General features: G+C 43.7%; 1 protein-coding gene across 1 annotated transcript in view; it reads right to left on the reverse strand.

The window, feature by feature from the left end:
• HDAC5 (histone deacetylase 5) overlaps nucleotides 1–16,320 on the reverse strand; it is a 92,546-nt gene that overhangs the window by 18,400 nt on the left and 57,826 nt on the right. Inside the window, 7 exon segments of the mRNA XM_044444558.1 lie at nucleotides 1,325–1,412; nucleotides 2,593–2,648; nucleotides 5,507–5,614; nucleotides 6,362–6,411; nucleotides 6,970–7,090; nucleotides 12,283–12,416; nucleotides 13,390–13,555. Of these exon segments, the coding sequence (XP_044300493.1) occupies nucleotides 1,325–1,412; nucleotides 2,593–2,648; nucleotides 5,507–5,614; nucleotides 6,362–6,411; nucleotides 6,970–7,090; nucleotides 12,283–12,416; nucleotides 13,390–13,555 (723 nt within the window).

The raw sequence follows: 16,320 nt of genomic DNA on the forward strand, positions 1-16,320 counted from the left end.
ACTAGAACAGAAAACCCAGAACTGTGCTGAAAGAGGCAGAGAAGCTTAAACATACATCAGTTCAAGGTCCTGATCTTGAGGCACATGATACAGCCACCTTGCTGAACCTAAGCAAGTGTGGGTCGGGTCAGGTCAGGGTCTGGATGGGTGGGATCCCCTGTGCATGGTGCTTTGGATTCCACCAGGGAAGAAAGGTGGGATAGAAATATATTAAATAATATAGTACAGGGTGGCTGCACTAGGAATGGCGTAGGTGCGGTGGACTGAAGTTAGAAAAATACCACAGCCCACTGTGACAGTTTAATTAGTTCAGCCTTCCTCAGCTTGGCTGCGTTAGATCACAACTCCCACCATTCCCAGCCAGCAGTATGACACATCTAAGGACCCCAGGCTAGAGAAGAATGCCCTAGTTAAAACACACACAAACACACACACACTCTTGAGTAACATGGTGTGATTAGCTTCTTAAGAGGAAGGCTACTGTTCCCTAATCTTACAGCTCCTGGGACTCAATGCTCTCCTTAGTATTGTACACAGGCAGCCATCTGGCTCCCATCTGATGTGTACATATGTCCAGAAAAGGCCAAAGTAAAAGAGATGCCATTCACAGGATTAGCAAAGGTTCGTTAAGATAAACAGCTGGTGCAAGACCTGGCTCCAGATTAGGACTGCAGCAGGGAGGAAAAGGTTACAGACCCGCAAGCAACACTTCACAAGGGTTCCAATCAAACCCCCACCTCATGCCTATTTGCTTGCTTAAAACCATTCACTTCATTACTAATTTCATGGGTGGCATCACATAACATTTGGCCATTAGATGCAGTTTATAAAGAGTACCTAACTGTGAGTACACACCCTTGCACTTGATACATGGGCCTAGGTATGAAATATATCAAGAAAATCTGCCCCCTCTGTTTGTCATCTGAAAGAGGTGGGGATACTGCTTCCATCCTCCCACTTGAGGCTTTGGAGGTATTTGGTGGCAACCCACATTTGAAGACAGAGGTCTCCTGATGCCGCCTGTAACTCCATCTGTAACCAACTGGAAATGGTTTAACAGGGTGACATGATTATAGCCAGACAGAAACCACAAAGCCTGCAAAACCAAAAACTCTGTAGTTTAGCCACAAGCTGGAGCTAAATTATGTTGATTATGGCCACAAATTTGTTGAGGAACAGAGTTTTGGTTGCAGCCAGAGAGGCCAAGGCTTGAACTGCCTGCAAGCAATGGGGGGGGGGTGTTTGCACGCACACATGTACACTGTTTGCTTTCTTGCAGAAGGGAGTGGTGACTTCAGGTGCAGAGTGAATGAGAGACTCTTACCCAATCCACAATAAGGATTTTGCTGATGGCAAGTTTTTGCTGGAGGAGCTTGGCAGCAATGGCAACAGAGTTGAAAAAGCAGAAGCCCCTGGGAAATTAAAGAAGAGAAAGGCATTATCAGAAAAAAGCAGCTGAAAGATGATAATAAAAATGCCATGCTGAGTCACATCAAAGTTCATCAAGCAGCTAGATGCCCCAACATGGTGGGCAGCTGGATTTCATGAGAAAGGACCATAGCTGAGGGGCAGAACTCGTGTGGAAGTCCCCAGGTTTCATCCAGCTGTAGGTAGGGCTGGGAAATACCCCGTCTGAAATCCACAAGAACTGCAGCCAGTTCAATGCAAACAACAATACTGAGCTAGATGGGCCAGTGGTCTTTTGTGTTACATTTCATCCTTTTAAAAAGTGTCATGTTATCCCCTGGCAATGAATCTCACAACTCAATTACTTGCAGCATATCTGGTCATTTTACTCATTGAACAGTTTTTCCAATATTAGTCAGGCTGCAAAATCCATCATTCTGGAAAGACAGTCAGTCCACTGTTTTTCAAGTCATTTTCTGCTGTGATGTGGATCAATACTTTCAGTGACGTTGCCACTGTACTTCTGAGCAATTTGAAATAAAGGCAGAGGGGGGAAAGTGTCATCCACCTAATACACTGGCTTTTTTCTTTCTGTTTCAGGTGCCTCTACAGTATACGTGTAAATAATGCCATGCCAGCATCTTGTGGCTTCATCCTGTGCTCTCAGACATCTCATTCATGCTCTTTAAAAGCATCAAGAGTGCATTTTGAAGCCCGAGAGTCACACACTGACTGGATTCTGCAAGGAAAGCAGACACACCCATCCAGAAGCCCCCAGTATGATTAGTGGGCATAGATATATGGTTGCTGGTGTTCCTGGGAACTGTGTGTCCTAGAACATGGTCTTCCAAGGTCAGACCTGTGTTCTCAATAGGCCTCAGGATCAGGAACCTAATCTATGCGGCTTCCTCACTGCCCCACAGACTCCCGTCCTGCCTGACAAAATAGGACCAGGCTTAGGATCTTCCACCACTTCATCTTTTCCTCCCATTCAGATTGATCTGTCCAGAATAACTAAAATTCTAACTTGTTCCATCGTGAAAATGACATTCACATGGATGCAGAAAGAATCACTTTAGCCCCACTCTATTTAATGATTCCAGAAAGAAAGAGGGATTGTTTCTTTTATTGTTTCATAGGTGAGCAGAGCTATCCAGCTTTAGTATACTTGTGCTGCCCACTCACATAGCTGTGGACTCTTCTGCATGATGACCTGGAGGCCGAATGACAGCAAATCCATTCTGCAGCAGGGAAAAAGACATAGAAACAATTTAAATGCCACTGTTATTGCAGCTGCAAGGGAGGCGTCCAATATCCCATCTAAGGTATTTGTGGGATCAGGTTTAGCTAATGCAGCTTTTGGCATGGACAAGGTGCTCTTAGCCATGCAACCAAGCACATGCCCTCTCTATCTCTGTCACAGCTAATGAAGGCTTGCTAGCATCGTTTGGCTGGACTGGTCCAGAGTGTGTTTAATGCCCCATTGTGCAAAGGCATGGCACTTGAAGCTCTGAAGCAGGTGCTCGTGGCCTGTCCTGGAACCAAGGATTCTGTTCACTTCTGCCAGTCTCAAACATGCTACTTTTAAATAAGGTGATTCAGAAGCCGAGGCAGAAGAACTACAAGTGTTCTTGGAGGAAAATGATCTCTTAGTCCCTTTCCAGTCTGGGCTCAGGCTATGCTTCACATGCACCATATTAAGGTGGAAATGCACGCATAAGCAGCTGCCCCGTTCAATGGGAACGCAAGTCCAGATAGTGAGGATGAGCCTGTTGTGGAATCCTGGCATGTCCAAACAGCAGACCAAGGCCAGGGAACGTCCGAGAAGATAAAGGGGGTGGGGGGGACTGGCGGTTTGGGTTGATGAGAGTCCAGCTGATGCACCCATGGGAATGAGGCCAAATGGGAAGAGGCAAAGGGGTTAACAGTGTGGGTCTGGTCTATCTGGTCTACCAAGCCATGGGGAAGGGCTGGACATGTCTCACAGCAGGGCAGTGGGGATGGAGAGCACAGTACTTTGTCGGACACAGAAGTCCCTCCTCCTGAAATGGTTGCACCAGTCGCTAGGCACCAGCACCAGCAGGAGGTTCACGTGGGGGGGAAAGGAAGAACACAGATGGGCACGAGTTCACAGCACCCTGCCTTCTGGGGCAAGATGCTGAAGGAGTTATAAAGCAGCAAGGGAATGACTGATGTTAAAGAGAGCTCAACATTTCACTCTGGGTGAACTCAGAGGCCTGTAACAGTAAAGTCTGCTGGAAAAGGGAGTCCCAGAATAGTGTGCTTACTCAGGAGAAGGGCCCTGGCTCACCACACAGGCCTGGTTTTGGCAGTAAATCAGCCCTGGTTGTCTTATCAGGCAGTCAGTGCAACCTTCCTCCTCACATTTGATATCACTGTGGCATCTGATACTGTTAATCATTTAGACCCATTATGTGACATGGGAATCAGAGGCACTGTATTTCAGTAGTTCTTTTCCTATCGACAAGGTGGGCCCCAGAAAGTGCTGTTGGAGGAGTGACTCTTAGCCTCTTGACACTTACACTGTGGGGTGCCATTTTATTCCCAACAGTATTCAACATCTATATGAAGTCTCTGAGATCAGTCAGCTGGAGATTTGCCACAAGGTGTCATCAGAAAGAAGATGATATCATCCTCTTTCTTCCCCTCATGACATCTGAATCAGGTGTGGCTGTGCAGGCTCTGAGTCAGTGCTTGGATGCAGTGGTGTGGTGGATGGGGGCCAATAAACCGAGTTTGACACTTGGCAAGACAGAAGTGCTGTGAGTCGCTGAATCACAGGTCTGGGAAATAGGTCAGCTGCCTGTTCTGCATGCGGTCATACTCCTCTGGGGGAACAAGAATGAAGATATATCACCTGAGGACCAGGTAACTTCAGTGGCTAGGAGTGCCTTTTACCAGCTTTAGCTGGTATCCCACCTATGGACGTTCCTGGACCATGATATACTAGACACAGTGGTAAAAGCACTCCTTTGGTAACCTCAAGACTGGATTATTGAAATGTGCTTTATGTGGGGCTGTCACTGGTTTTGGTCTGGAAGCTGCGGCTGGTGCAGACTGCAGCAACAAGGCTGCTAACTGGAACCTCTTCCAATAATAAGCTGCATCCTAGCTAAAAACAAACAAGCCTGCACTGGCTGCCAGTAAGCTACTGGGCCAAGTTCCAGGGCGTTGTTGTTAACACATAAAGCCCTGAACAGCTTGGGACCAAGTGACCTTAGGAAGCACTGCACCTCTTGTATTTGGGCCCGATCTCAGCAATCAGCTGAGGGACTGCCTCCCAGTTCTGGGGGCGCTACATGTCTCTGAGCACCTACAGTGGAGCATCTAAACACATTCCCAAATGATCGTAGGCAGGCCCCCACAATTCCTAGGCTTAGAAATTTCTTCAAAAGCATCCCCTCAAACAGGTCTTTCCTGAAGTGTGACCCAGCCAGTTATGGCTTGTAGCACTCAGTAGATTGGATGGTTTTATTGCTACATAATTTGCATTGTAATTGTTGTTATTGTTGTCCTTATTGTTGTTTTGATGCCACTTAGACACTGCTCCTCCAAGGAACTCAGGGTGGTGTAAATGGGATACTACTTTGTGTTTTATTCCCACAGCAACCCTGTGAGGTAGGCTAGAATGAAAGCCCGAAGCCACCAAGTGAACATCTCTGGGCAGACAAAAGTTCATCTACTCCAGTGGATCCCTGAGACGCACTCAAGGAAGGTGGCCATGGAGTGTGAGAAAAAGAGGAAGGTACAACAAGAAGTTCTACACTGAGATGCATAGAAAACACCAGATTGCCAAAAGCTCAAGTACTCTCTGCTTATACTAATCTTTTATACTAAAAAGGTACTTTGCATCTGTTAAGAGACACCAGTGCTGGAAAGTTGGAGTTACTATTATAGCAGTAATCTGAGTGTTGCTCTTATGTTCTCTGGTTTTAAGCCATAAAATGCTGGCACCAAGCAAGGTTAAGGTGAGCATAATACACAAATTTCAGCAGTTCTAGTTCTGTTTGAAAGCAAGACTTACAGGCAGGTAAGGAAAGGGATGCAACATGAGAAGCTGCATGCTGGCACAATTTACCTTCAGTTCCCCAGATGCCACTTTAAAGGCCAGCTCCACCAAGCAGCCAACAGCCATGCGAACTGCACTGGATGAGTGCATCTCATTCCATACTGTGTCGCTGTCAACCTGCCATGGAAGGTAAAAGTCAGAGCACTGGCAGAACATAAATGTTATTATTTATAGTTTATTTATACACTTCTATATAGGTCCTCCTTTGGCCCCTGGAAAGTTCCCCAAGGCTAATATACAAATTCAAACATATTCAAAACAAAAATCTTACTAGACAAATTAAAACAGGGGGGAAAGTATTTGAAAACAGAATGCAAAATCACTTAAATGCTGGGCAGAACAATAAGAGAATAGAACACCCAGCTTACACTTTAACAAGGAAAGAGGCAATCTAACCCTAGAAAGGGAGCTGCACAATTGGAGTACTTTGTTAAGAAAGTCTTGCCTATTGTTTCCACTTCCTAGCAAGAGAGAAGAGCCTGAGGAGCCTAGAAGCACAGTGGTCAGACACAGGTGCAGGGGAATCAGACAGATTTAAATCAGACAGATACAGGAAATGTATACCAAGTCAGACCCCTGGTCCATTACAGCTCAGTGCTGCCTACAGGGACTGTCAGAGGCCCTCCAGGTTTTCAGGCAGGCGTCTTTTCCAGCCAGACCTGGGCCACTGGAGAATGAACCTAGCTAGGGCCTTCGGCATGCAAAGCATGTACTTTTCCAGAGCCCCCTCCCAAAAAGTGCAGCGAGTGACAAAGCAGAATGGCAACTTTTACACAGGAACGTGAGAAGGACAATGGCCTCTCCCCACTCCTCCCCAGGCATCAGCCTCCATCTATATAATTCCTTTGATAGCCACACACTCACCCCAATCCCACCACATGGGAGGACAGTATACATCTTCTGAGTAAGAGGGCCTGCAGAGAGAAAAACAGAGAAGACAACAACAAACCATTACAGTAGGTAGGGAGCATGTGCGTATGTCCGATTTACCATGGAAATCCATTAGGATGAGACCTGGAATATGGCAGAGAGGAAGAGCACAGAAGAACTATGCCACAACTGGATCCCAGGCTCTTGCTATAAAGGAAGAGTTTTCCACAATAAATGAACTGCAGTCACTCAGCAAATGTAATCAGGGATGCCTATTTATTGCCAAAATCACCATGCAATATTCATTTTGTTCATACAATGCAGGAAAAGTAAACTTTTTATAAAAATAGCGAGTTTCTAGTCCTCATGAATGCAGCATTAAGATTTAAAGACAAGTTAAAATTCTTATATTAGAAGTGTTCTGATCATGTCTTCTGGTAAACTTAATGCTTCCCTCTCCAGATTCAAGACCAAATTTTCTGCCCTTACCCTGCAACCCAGAAAAATGCAGATTTCAGTCACACTGTGAGGGGTTTTTAAGCTTCCAAATTTAAGCTTCTGCATCAAAAAAGCAGAATTATGTGATCTGGTAAAGTTCCTACCTAGTAATTTCTTGCTGTCAAGTTTTTGCCGGTTCAAGGGACTGGTTCCATATAATAACGTGTGATGCTCGGAATGGACTGTCTGAATTTCATCCAATGTTGCTTTCCGGCCTCGGATCCTCTAGTAGAAAAGAGAGAGAGAGAAAGAGAGGGATTGGGACAGAAGTGCATGCGCCAGTGTTGAAATGCCTTTATAGACGCTCTCTGCCATCAGTATCACTTTCTCAATTATTTTTAAGATCAGTATGGATTCTGTTCTTCAAGAGCTGGAGCAGAGTTTTGCTAGAATAGCGCCAATGTTATGCCACTTTCAGTATACAGATACATCAGCCTGCAGCAAAGGTGAGGAACATGTGGCCCATCAGGTATTGTTAGACTACAATTCCCACCTGCCCCAGGTAAGGGGTGATGGGAGCTACAGTCCAGTAAGGCTGCATACCCCCCTCCCCATCTCTTGACTAGCTGATCTGCAACTTCCAGCTAAGGGATGAAATTCCACATAATTTTCACACCTTCCCCCTTCTAGCCCAATCTGATATTTGTATAACTTTTATTGTATTTACCCATCTAAACTGTAAATAAGGCATGGATAAAAGCTTGCTTTGCAGTTAGTGTCCCTACTATCTTTTGCACTTCAAAATACACTGGAGTAATTGCCACCTTAAAAATCTGCCTAATCCTGGAAGCTAAGCAGGGTCGGACCTGGCTGAAATCTGGATGGGTGACTTAAAATGTTGTGAACTGACCATAAAGCTTTGGCTACAGATGGTATAGAAATATAACATTATTATTATTATTATTAATATAAGACTGGAACATTGTAAAAAAAGTTCCTAAAAACTAATAATAACTCTAATAATAACTCTAATTATTATAATTAGAGTTTTTAGGAACTTTTTTACAATGTTCCAGTCTTATATTAAAAGGGGGTCTACTGTTAGTGAAGGTTTCAACACAGCCTGGAGATACATTTATCCCGACAAGAGATCTGTTATTACTCCATGTAAAAATGTGAGCATTATTGCATGGAACCAGACCATTCATCCGGTTGCCACATTTTGTTTGCTCTCACTGGTAGCAGTTCTGCAAGGTCTTAGGCTTTTCCCAGCTTGCTCCCCGAGAAATGTGTGTGCATGGCATGCATCCTTTCACTGAGTTAGGGCTTGTGCGAAGCTGCATCTGTTTATTAATCCTGTCTCGAATGCCTTTCTGAGCACTCACCCCAAACTACAGCCTGAGGTGGCACAGCCTCCAAAGAGGTGTGCCTCCTCACCTTCCTTTTCGAGAATTAGCCTGCTCATACCCTCAAGGAGGTTTGCAGGGGACTTATTTGCGTGTCATCAACTGTCCGGGAGAGTTAATATTTTGATATAGGTCAGGTTTTGAAAATCGCATTAATAAAGCAGTCAAGATCTATACCAGAAAAAGTGACAAGAGCCGGTGAGTATTACCAGGCTGGAAATTTATCTTGTGCTACAAATTGAAGATACTTTCACAACACAACACACACACTGCATTTCCCAAAATGTCTCATTTGCCCTCAGTGATTTCACACCCACCTGCATTGTGCATCTTCAAATGTTAACATTTTCATGCTCTTAGAAATATCACACCCAGCATTTCCTGATGTGGTAGAGGCCATGTCCCTAGGCAGAGACCCTGACGTTGCTATAGTGAAAAAGTGGCAATTGATAATGCAAATCTTTAAGACCATGTTGTCTTGCTCAAGGAAACAGGATGACCCCACCATACAATTTTTAAAAACAGCCAGATTTCAAAGGACTATCTCTTGCATTAAAAATGAATGCTTACCATTTTAAGTAATACATTAACTGTTTTCACAAGTCTAAAACCAGACACCACAAAGATAAGTATTCTTAGCAACACTTGTGATAGCACCCTTAATTCAGTTTCAAAATGTTTTAACGCTCAGCTGCTGCCAGATAAATTCATTTTGGTTTCTGTGGTTCTGAGCCCATGTTAGATACATCCCTAGTCTCTGATGCATTTGTGTCTCACGATCACTCCAGAGAGTCAGTGATGGCGCACTACTAGCTCCTTGCAGAGGAGTAATTTAGTTGGCTAGATACATCTTGCCAAATGGAAAGGACCTTAGCAGACACCTTACATTTAGAAGATCCAAGATTCAGTGTTTAATATCTCCACTCAGAAAGATCGGGTTCACAGGAGATGGGAAAGTGAGACCTCTGCTTTAGAAATGAAGAATTGCTGCCAGTCAGAGTAGACATTACTGGGCCAAACTAACTAATAGTCTGACCTCGTGTAATACAGCTTCCTATGTTACATTGAAAGTGCAATCCTATGCAGGTTTAGATAGAAAAAAAGTTCAGAGTTTAGTCATCTTTTGTCTAAACCTGCACAGGATTATACCCTTACTCCCAGATAAGTGTGCAATTTATTCTTTTTAGTTATTCATGTTGTTGTTGTTGTTATTAATAATATAAATACAGCATAAAAGCATAGCAGTATGTTGTAAATTTTACACATTGACCCAGTTTGGACATCACACTAATATCCTTTGCCCATTTAGAAGAGGAGTTTGAAAGCTTTGCTTAACCACAGCTTGTTGTATCATTTGAACTAATGAACTATGGATAATGTTAACTATGGTTGGGTTGAAGCAAGCCAACTTCAAACTTGAGGACAGCTTATTTAGATGACCAATTTTCTTTTTGTTGTTTTTTAAACAACATACCTAAAGCCCATAGTCCTATTGATTGATCAGGGCAGGAGTGGAGCAGAATTGAATTACCAACGTGCATGGAACAAAACAAAAAAGCAACCCAAACTGATAAAATCATAATATCTAGTGATACAAGACGCAAACAGAGAATGACCTTCAGAAGAACCAAAAAAAGCCAACACTGCGACAGAATCTAGCTTTGTAATATATAGCCTTAATTCACGTATTGATGTGTAATGGCTAAAAACTCAACAAGACTCTAGTGGGTTCACCTTTTTTCATATTCAAACTCATTTTTGAGTATGCACATTGAAATAAGACACAATCCTATATATGTTTGGATAGAAAAAGGACCCGCAACTGCCACCAGGCTACAGTCAACACTGTGGCATGGTGAGAGTTGTAGGCCATTTTCTGCCTAACCATGCAAAGGATTGCACCCTTAATGTATCATACCATTTCCATATGCAATGGCATATATTTTCTCTTTCCAAATTTTCCACACTTGCTCTGAATCCATAATGCTAACATTTGGCTGTCCTGAGGCCTCAGTATTTTGATAATGGCTTTAATTAGGAATCCTAAAGTAGAAAGAAGAGTGCCTTGTAAATAAAGTCTTCTCTTCAACTAGAGTTTCCCTAGTAAGTTTCATTGTATTTGTTATGCAAGTCTGGTTTTCTCTTCTATTAGGCATTTAATTAGCATATCCAAGCTAGGAGGAATGCATTATTGTTGAACACTGCTGTTGTCAAGTAGCCACTATATTTGTACGCATACATGTGAGGTTTGCATAGAAATGTCACAGATTCTGTTTCTTGCATTTTCTGGTCCTTTATTTACCTTCCACCCTGTCCCTGCTATATATCCATCTGTGCATATTTCTGCTCATTGAGGATAATACTCCATGAATCTAGTGAACTGGCTTCTAGACACAAAAGCAGATTACTCAAGAACAGCCCAATCCTCAGAAGAACACGAATTGCCAAGTGCATCGTATGCAAAGTGGGAGGAGGGGCCTTGGAACTGGGAATCCAAACTAACCTATTGTCCCTCAGACAATGTTAATTTTTTGGGTTGGAATCTTGGAAGCTAAGCAGGGTCAGGCCTAGTTGAAATCTGGATGGGTGATTTAATTTTGTGAACCTTGCAGAGAGCTTTGGGTGGTACAGAAAGGTTACTGCTGTCGCTGTCCCTGTTAATTAATTAATTAGGTGACAACGAGGTATGAGTGCATGTGCATGCATGCATCTGTGTTTGAATGTTCTGTAAAATACTGAGACAGGGTTCTCATACTTGGCCAGCAACTTTGCCTCACTGGCTTCAAGCCAATTTCTGTCAGGAACGCAAGGATCTTGTTATATAGAGATAATACTTCTGCACAGTTTTTTTCCTTGCATTTTTGAATGTGTTAAGGAAGTAAATGAGCAAAAGACTCACCCACAGAGCTAATTTTGAAGATGTGGCAGACATCAAGTTTGCATAGATGTTTTTGCATAGAAGTTTTCTATAGCATAGATGTTTTCCCCAGAAGGTTCAGTAAATAATTGATGTTCAGCCCAGGGGGAAGTCAACATTCTTATAATGTCAATACACGTTCCTGCATGGAAAACGTAACAAGTAACCTGCTTGAAAATTACTGGAATAGCAAAAGGGGAGCATATGTATGTTTTTCATGCAGGAACATGATCATTAATATTGTACATGGGCTATTACAGAATCAGGTATTATAGGTTTGTGGTTTGTTACACCTACAGCAGTCTTCCAAACCTGGTGCATCCCAGATGCTTTAGATTACAACCGCTCCATCCCTAACCATTCACTATGCTATCTGGGGTTGACAGGAGTTGGAGTCCAAAACATTTAATGGACGCCAGGATGAGGAAGGCTGATCTACAGGATTGTGTATATAATACTAATGTTACAGGAGTACCGACTTTCCCCAGTACACACTGACCCTTTGGGGGAGAAGCACAGTGTCTCTACATACTAAGACTACATGCCATACGTAGTTATAGTGGCTATTATTTTTTATAGTTCCTTTGATGGTCATTCCCTTTTGTATCTGAGATACTGGCTATGATTCAGTATATTTAGGTATCTTTGTCTGCTGGGGTACTTTTTATCCTCTTAGGGTGTCATCTATATGTGCTTAAAGATAGAAAAGTCTTAAAGCTCCTAGCACTCCTCCAGTCAGCCATTCTGGCTGGGGGCGCATAGAATCATAAGACTGCTTCCTGTCTAGGCACACATAGTATTGCCCTTTCAACAGATTAGTTTTCAGAGAGGTAGTAGGTTACTCTGTTGCAGCAAAAACAGTAAGTAATCTCGTGGCACCTTAAAAATGAACACATTTATTATCAAAATAAGAATATACACATTTACTGAGCACATGATGAAATACATTCTGGTCTATGAAAGCTTATGCCATAATAAATATATTTATCTTTAAAACGCCACAAAATTATGCTCTTGTTTTTCAGGTATCCAACATTGTAGGCTAGGAGTTTCCTTCCACTTTAACAACATTCCCTAAAACTTGGTTTTCAACCCAGCCCTTGTAGCTGCCTTACCATTTGCTGTCAGAAGGCTTCCACTCTGAGGATTCTTACCTCACACTTGCTTAGCAACCCTGTCTCCTGTAATCTGGACCAGATACTCTGGATTCTCCCAGCATGCTCTGGGTGAATATTAGTGTTTCCACATGTACACTGATGCTTCAGCATGAATGTGTCATAAACTATGCCTGTCAGAGGGCAGGAAAGGAGAACAATTGCAGGGAAGGGGAAAGAGAGAGAAAGAGAAGGGAAACTAGTGAGATTATGGCAATGCTGGCTAGACCACCAAATCTCCAACAGTGTTTAATTTCTAGAATGAAAGTGGCAGGAGCTTAAAAATTCTTGGAAATTGCACTTTCTGAACCAAAAGCATTTTCCTCAATGCTGGAAGTCCATGAGTCACTTTTGGTGTTTTCATGGAAGAAAATACACTCCGCACATGCACAATGGCATCCAATACTTCATATGATTCAATACTAAATGCAGGTCTGACACAGAAATCTGGGAGCTCATTCCAAGTAATTCCTGTTTTCTACACTGTGGAAGATGTGCATGGGAAGCTCAAGCACACTGAATGCACAGTTATTTGAAAGACCAACCATTTTCCATAAGTACCTACCCACATACTAAGGCCTTCAAAAGAGACCCTCCAGCGCATGCCCTTACAATCTGAGATAGCGACCTAAAGAGCCAGGCCTTCTCAGTGGTGGCACCTCAGTTATGGAATGCTCTCCCCAGAGAGGTTTGCTATTATATTGCCATATTAGCACCAAGCAAAGACCATTTTGTTTTCTCAAGCTTTTAAAATGATAAGGAGAACAATTAAAGAACCTGAAGCAGCCCAGATTTACTATATCAGAATTAGGCTCTTCTTACATGGCATCAAGTGGTCCCAAAGCGTACCTAGGTTCAGGATGGAGGGCTACTGACAGAGATGTGCCCGCAGGGAAGGGATTAATTTGTGACAGACACCAGCTCCAGAGCCATGGAATGTGTAATACAAAGAGGGCTGCAAACATCTGCAGTATATATTTTACTCGCTATCTAGAAGAGTAGTTTTAGGGCAGGGGATATAGCAGCGGAACAAGCAAATACATATCTTGCAGCTTTGGTAGAAAGTATCCGTTGCTCAGGGAGACACAAGTTTACACCACCTCCTACCTGTAGTGAAAAGGTGATTGGCCAAGGGTTCAGCTGTACTGCTCTTCAGACTAGTACTGGCAGGTGAAGACTGGGTGCGGCTGAGGACTTGATGGGGTAGAGTGCTGATACTCAGGGGGGTCTGGTACAGCTGAAGGGACCGAAGCTGATGTGCATCTGCAAACACCTGCCAAAATTGTGCAAGGGAGGAAGGCAGGAAGAGGAAAAAAAGGAACACATGAAGAACACATTAAAAAGGTTCCATTACTCCAATAAAGCAACTGTTCAGATGTGGAGCCTAAACATGTGAGCACTCACTGAAGGCTGTCTCATTTATATACAATTCTTCCAAGCTTGTACTGTTTACTTAGCACTGAAAAGTCTAACGCACCATGAGGAAACCCAAATGCTGGATTGGATTCAAACCTAGTCACACTTAACAGACCCACTGAAATCGCTGACTATAGGTCTACAGCTTGATTTAGTCTGAGCACTGCACAGACTTACAAGACTTGGTCATCAGTGGCCATGTCAGACCCTATTGGAAAGAAAAATGAAACTTGGGAATATGGTAAAGCAATTACACAACTCCCTTACTTAACCCCAATTTTTCATGCTTCCATGCTGCTGACGTGAATTAGCTTGGATTGGACTGTTATGGCATGACATGCTCTAGACTAGGCTTGAGCAGAAGGTAGATCTCCAGATGTCTTGGGCTTCAACAGCCAGAAGCTCCTGTCAGCAAAGCCAATGGTAAGGAACATCAGGAGATGAAGACAAAAATTCTGCAGATCTATTTGCTGCCTACACCTGCTGTAGGAAATAAAAATGTAGAGTCTTCCCAAACTTGACTACATCCATTTTAGGAATAATCCCTGACTCAGTTCAAAACTGTTTTATTTCTGAAATAGTTAGTCACCCAGTAGCTAAAAGCTCTCAGAGTGACATACCAAAGAAACAAAAATAAAATTCACAACTCATGTTCATAAAAACAAAGACACAATAAATACAGTTAGTTACAAGCAGCAGAGATTAAAATGTCATCAAGCAGTTTCTCTTTTATCCTCCTCACTATCTTTTTCTGATTTCTTTCATTCTGGAGATGGAGACTTTCATCTTTGCAAACACACATTCCAGCATGGTGCTGGTGAAATATTTAGATGCACAAAAGAAATGAAGGAAAGAAAGATGAGTCACACTCAAAGATGATGCAGAGAAATGGAAAGGATGCACATGAAACAAGGGCAGAAGACAGGGAGAGTGCCTGTGGGGTGGAAGATGAATCACTCCCCTTTAGGGGATTCCATTACTTGATGAATGAATGGATGAATAAATGGGGGAGGGATGCTGCCTTCTGTCTCCTTCAGGATTATGTCCTCAGCAATGCACCCCCTAGATTCCTGGGAGTTTCACTCTGCTTGCTCCTACAGGGCTATATTTCAGTCTCCTACCTCCTACCAGACACAACCCACTGCATGGTCAAAAGGCAAGACCCTGCCACCCCCAGTATGTCAGAAGAACACAAGAAGGGTCCTGCTGGTCTATCTCGAGCAGTCTTTTCTTTCGAATGAGCACAGAGGCACGACACTGAAGCAACTGCTTTCTGCTTTGGCTGTTCCTCAGCTTTAGAGAGTCAGTGCCACGGTGCCTCTGAACCTGGAGGCTGCACAGAGCCCTCTTAATCCCCATGTAAAGCCAGCCAAGCCAGTGTGCATTACTGTGGGTGTGCCCAGACAGAGGGCTCCCGGCTGCCTTGTATTGCTGTTCTTCCAAGGCTATGGCGCCCTGTTCTACTTCTATCCCCGTTCTGTTCCTTGGGGGCTTGCAAGGGGAGCGGATCTCATAATACTTCCCCAGTACCATGAGCATGTCTTTGGGGCCCCTCCCTCTCAGCTTTTAGTTCTAACTTGCAAACATCATTTTCACCTCTCTCAATCTGGTACCCTGCCGTTGTGTGGAACTACAACTCCCAGCACTTCCCAACCAGCCATGCCTCCTCTTGCACCCTTCCACTTCTTCTCACAGCATCACTTTGCCACAGGTGAGTGCCAAGGGACCAGCAAACCTGCCACACTTTCTCCTCAGCTCAGCCAGCAATAATCCCACCCAGATCTGCTGCTCTCACACTTGGCTTTCCTCATAGACATGTGGGGTTCTTGCCATCTCTGCTCTCTTTCCAAACCCTTGGCCTTTTGCACATGATTTTCCCACCAGCAGTGTCTGAAGAGACATACACAATCCACCATGCCAAACAGGGAATTGAAAAGAGATGCAAGAAAGCCCGATCCTCCCATTATTATAAGTACTGGGGAACTCTAGAACTGGAGTGCTATCCGCTGCACCTGAACTGGCCATATGGTGCCTTAGTGAGGGGTGTGCTGAGTAAGTTTGAATCTTCACATACTTGCACACAAGGAAGCACAACTCTCAGACCACAAATGAAAGCTCTCCAGCCTCATACCTATGTGGAGATCCTCACACATCTGACAACAGGGATGCCTACAACTGAGAATTATGTGTCTTTCCCATTGTATCCACACGTACATAAAAAGATGGACTGATGTTCTGCATGCGGGCGAGTCTCCTACAGCCTTAGGGTTACCTGTAGCATTCAGTCCAATGTCATGCAGCCCTCAGCCTAACTTCAAAATCCCTCCATAGGCAATCCATACAGACCAATGGCAAGAATCTGCCTTTCTCTTGGCAGGCCAGCAGAGAGGACAGAAGAGGAGAGAAAGAGAGAAGCAAGTGGCAGACAGAGAAAAGGGATGACCCACCCTTCTTTAGGCTTCATCTTACCCACTGCTGGCTTTGGCCCCCAACCAAAGAATGGTTGCCCACCCTGGTCTTACAGGAAGGGGTTTCAAGCAGATCCTTCTTTTATATGCCTCTTCCCTTCAAAAGAATGGAGACTTCTCAGTGTTAATAGACAACTGGTTTTAATGCAGGACT

Source organism: Varanus komodoensis, unplaced genomic scaffold (assembly GCF_004798865.1).
Source record: "Varanus komodoensis strain SLA01 unplaced genomic scaffold, ASM479886v1 scaffold45, whole genome shotgun sequence".
NCBI lineage: Eukaryota > Metazoa > Chordata > Lepidosauria > Squamata > Varanidae > Varanus > Varanus komodoensis.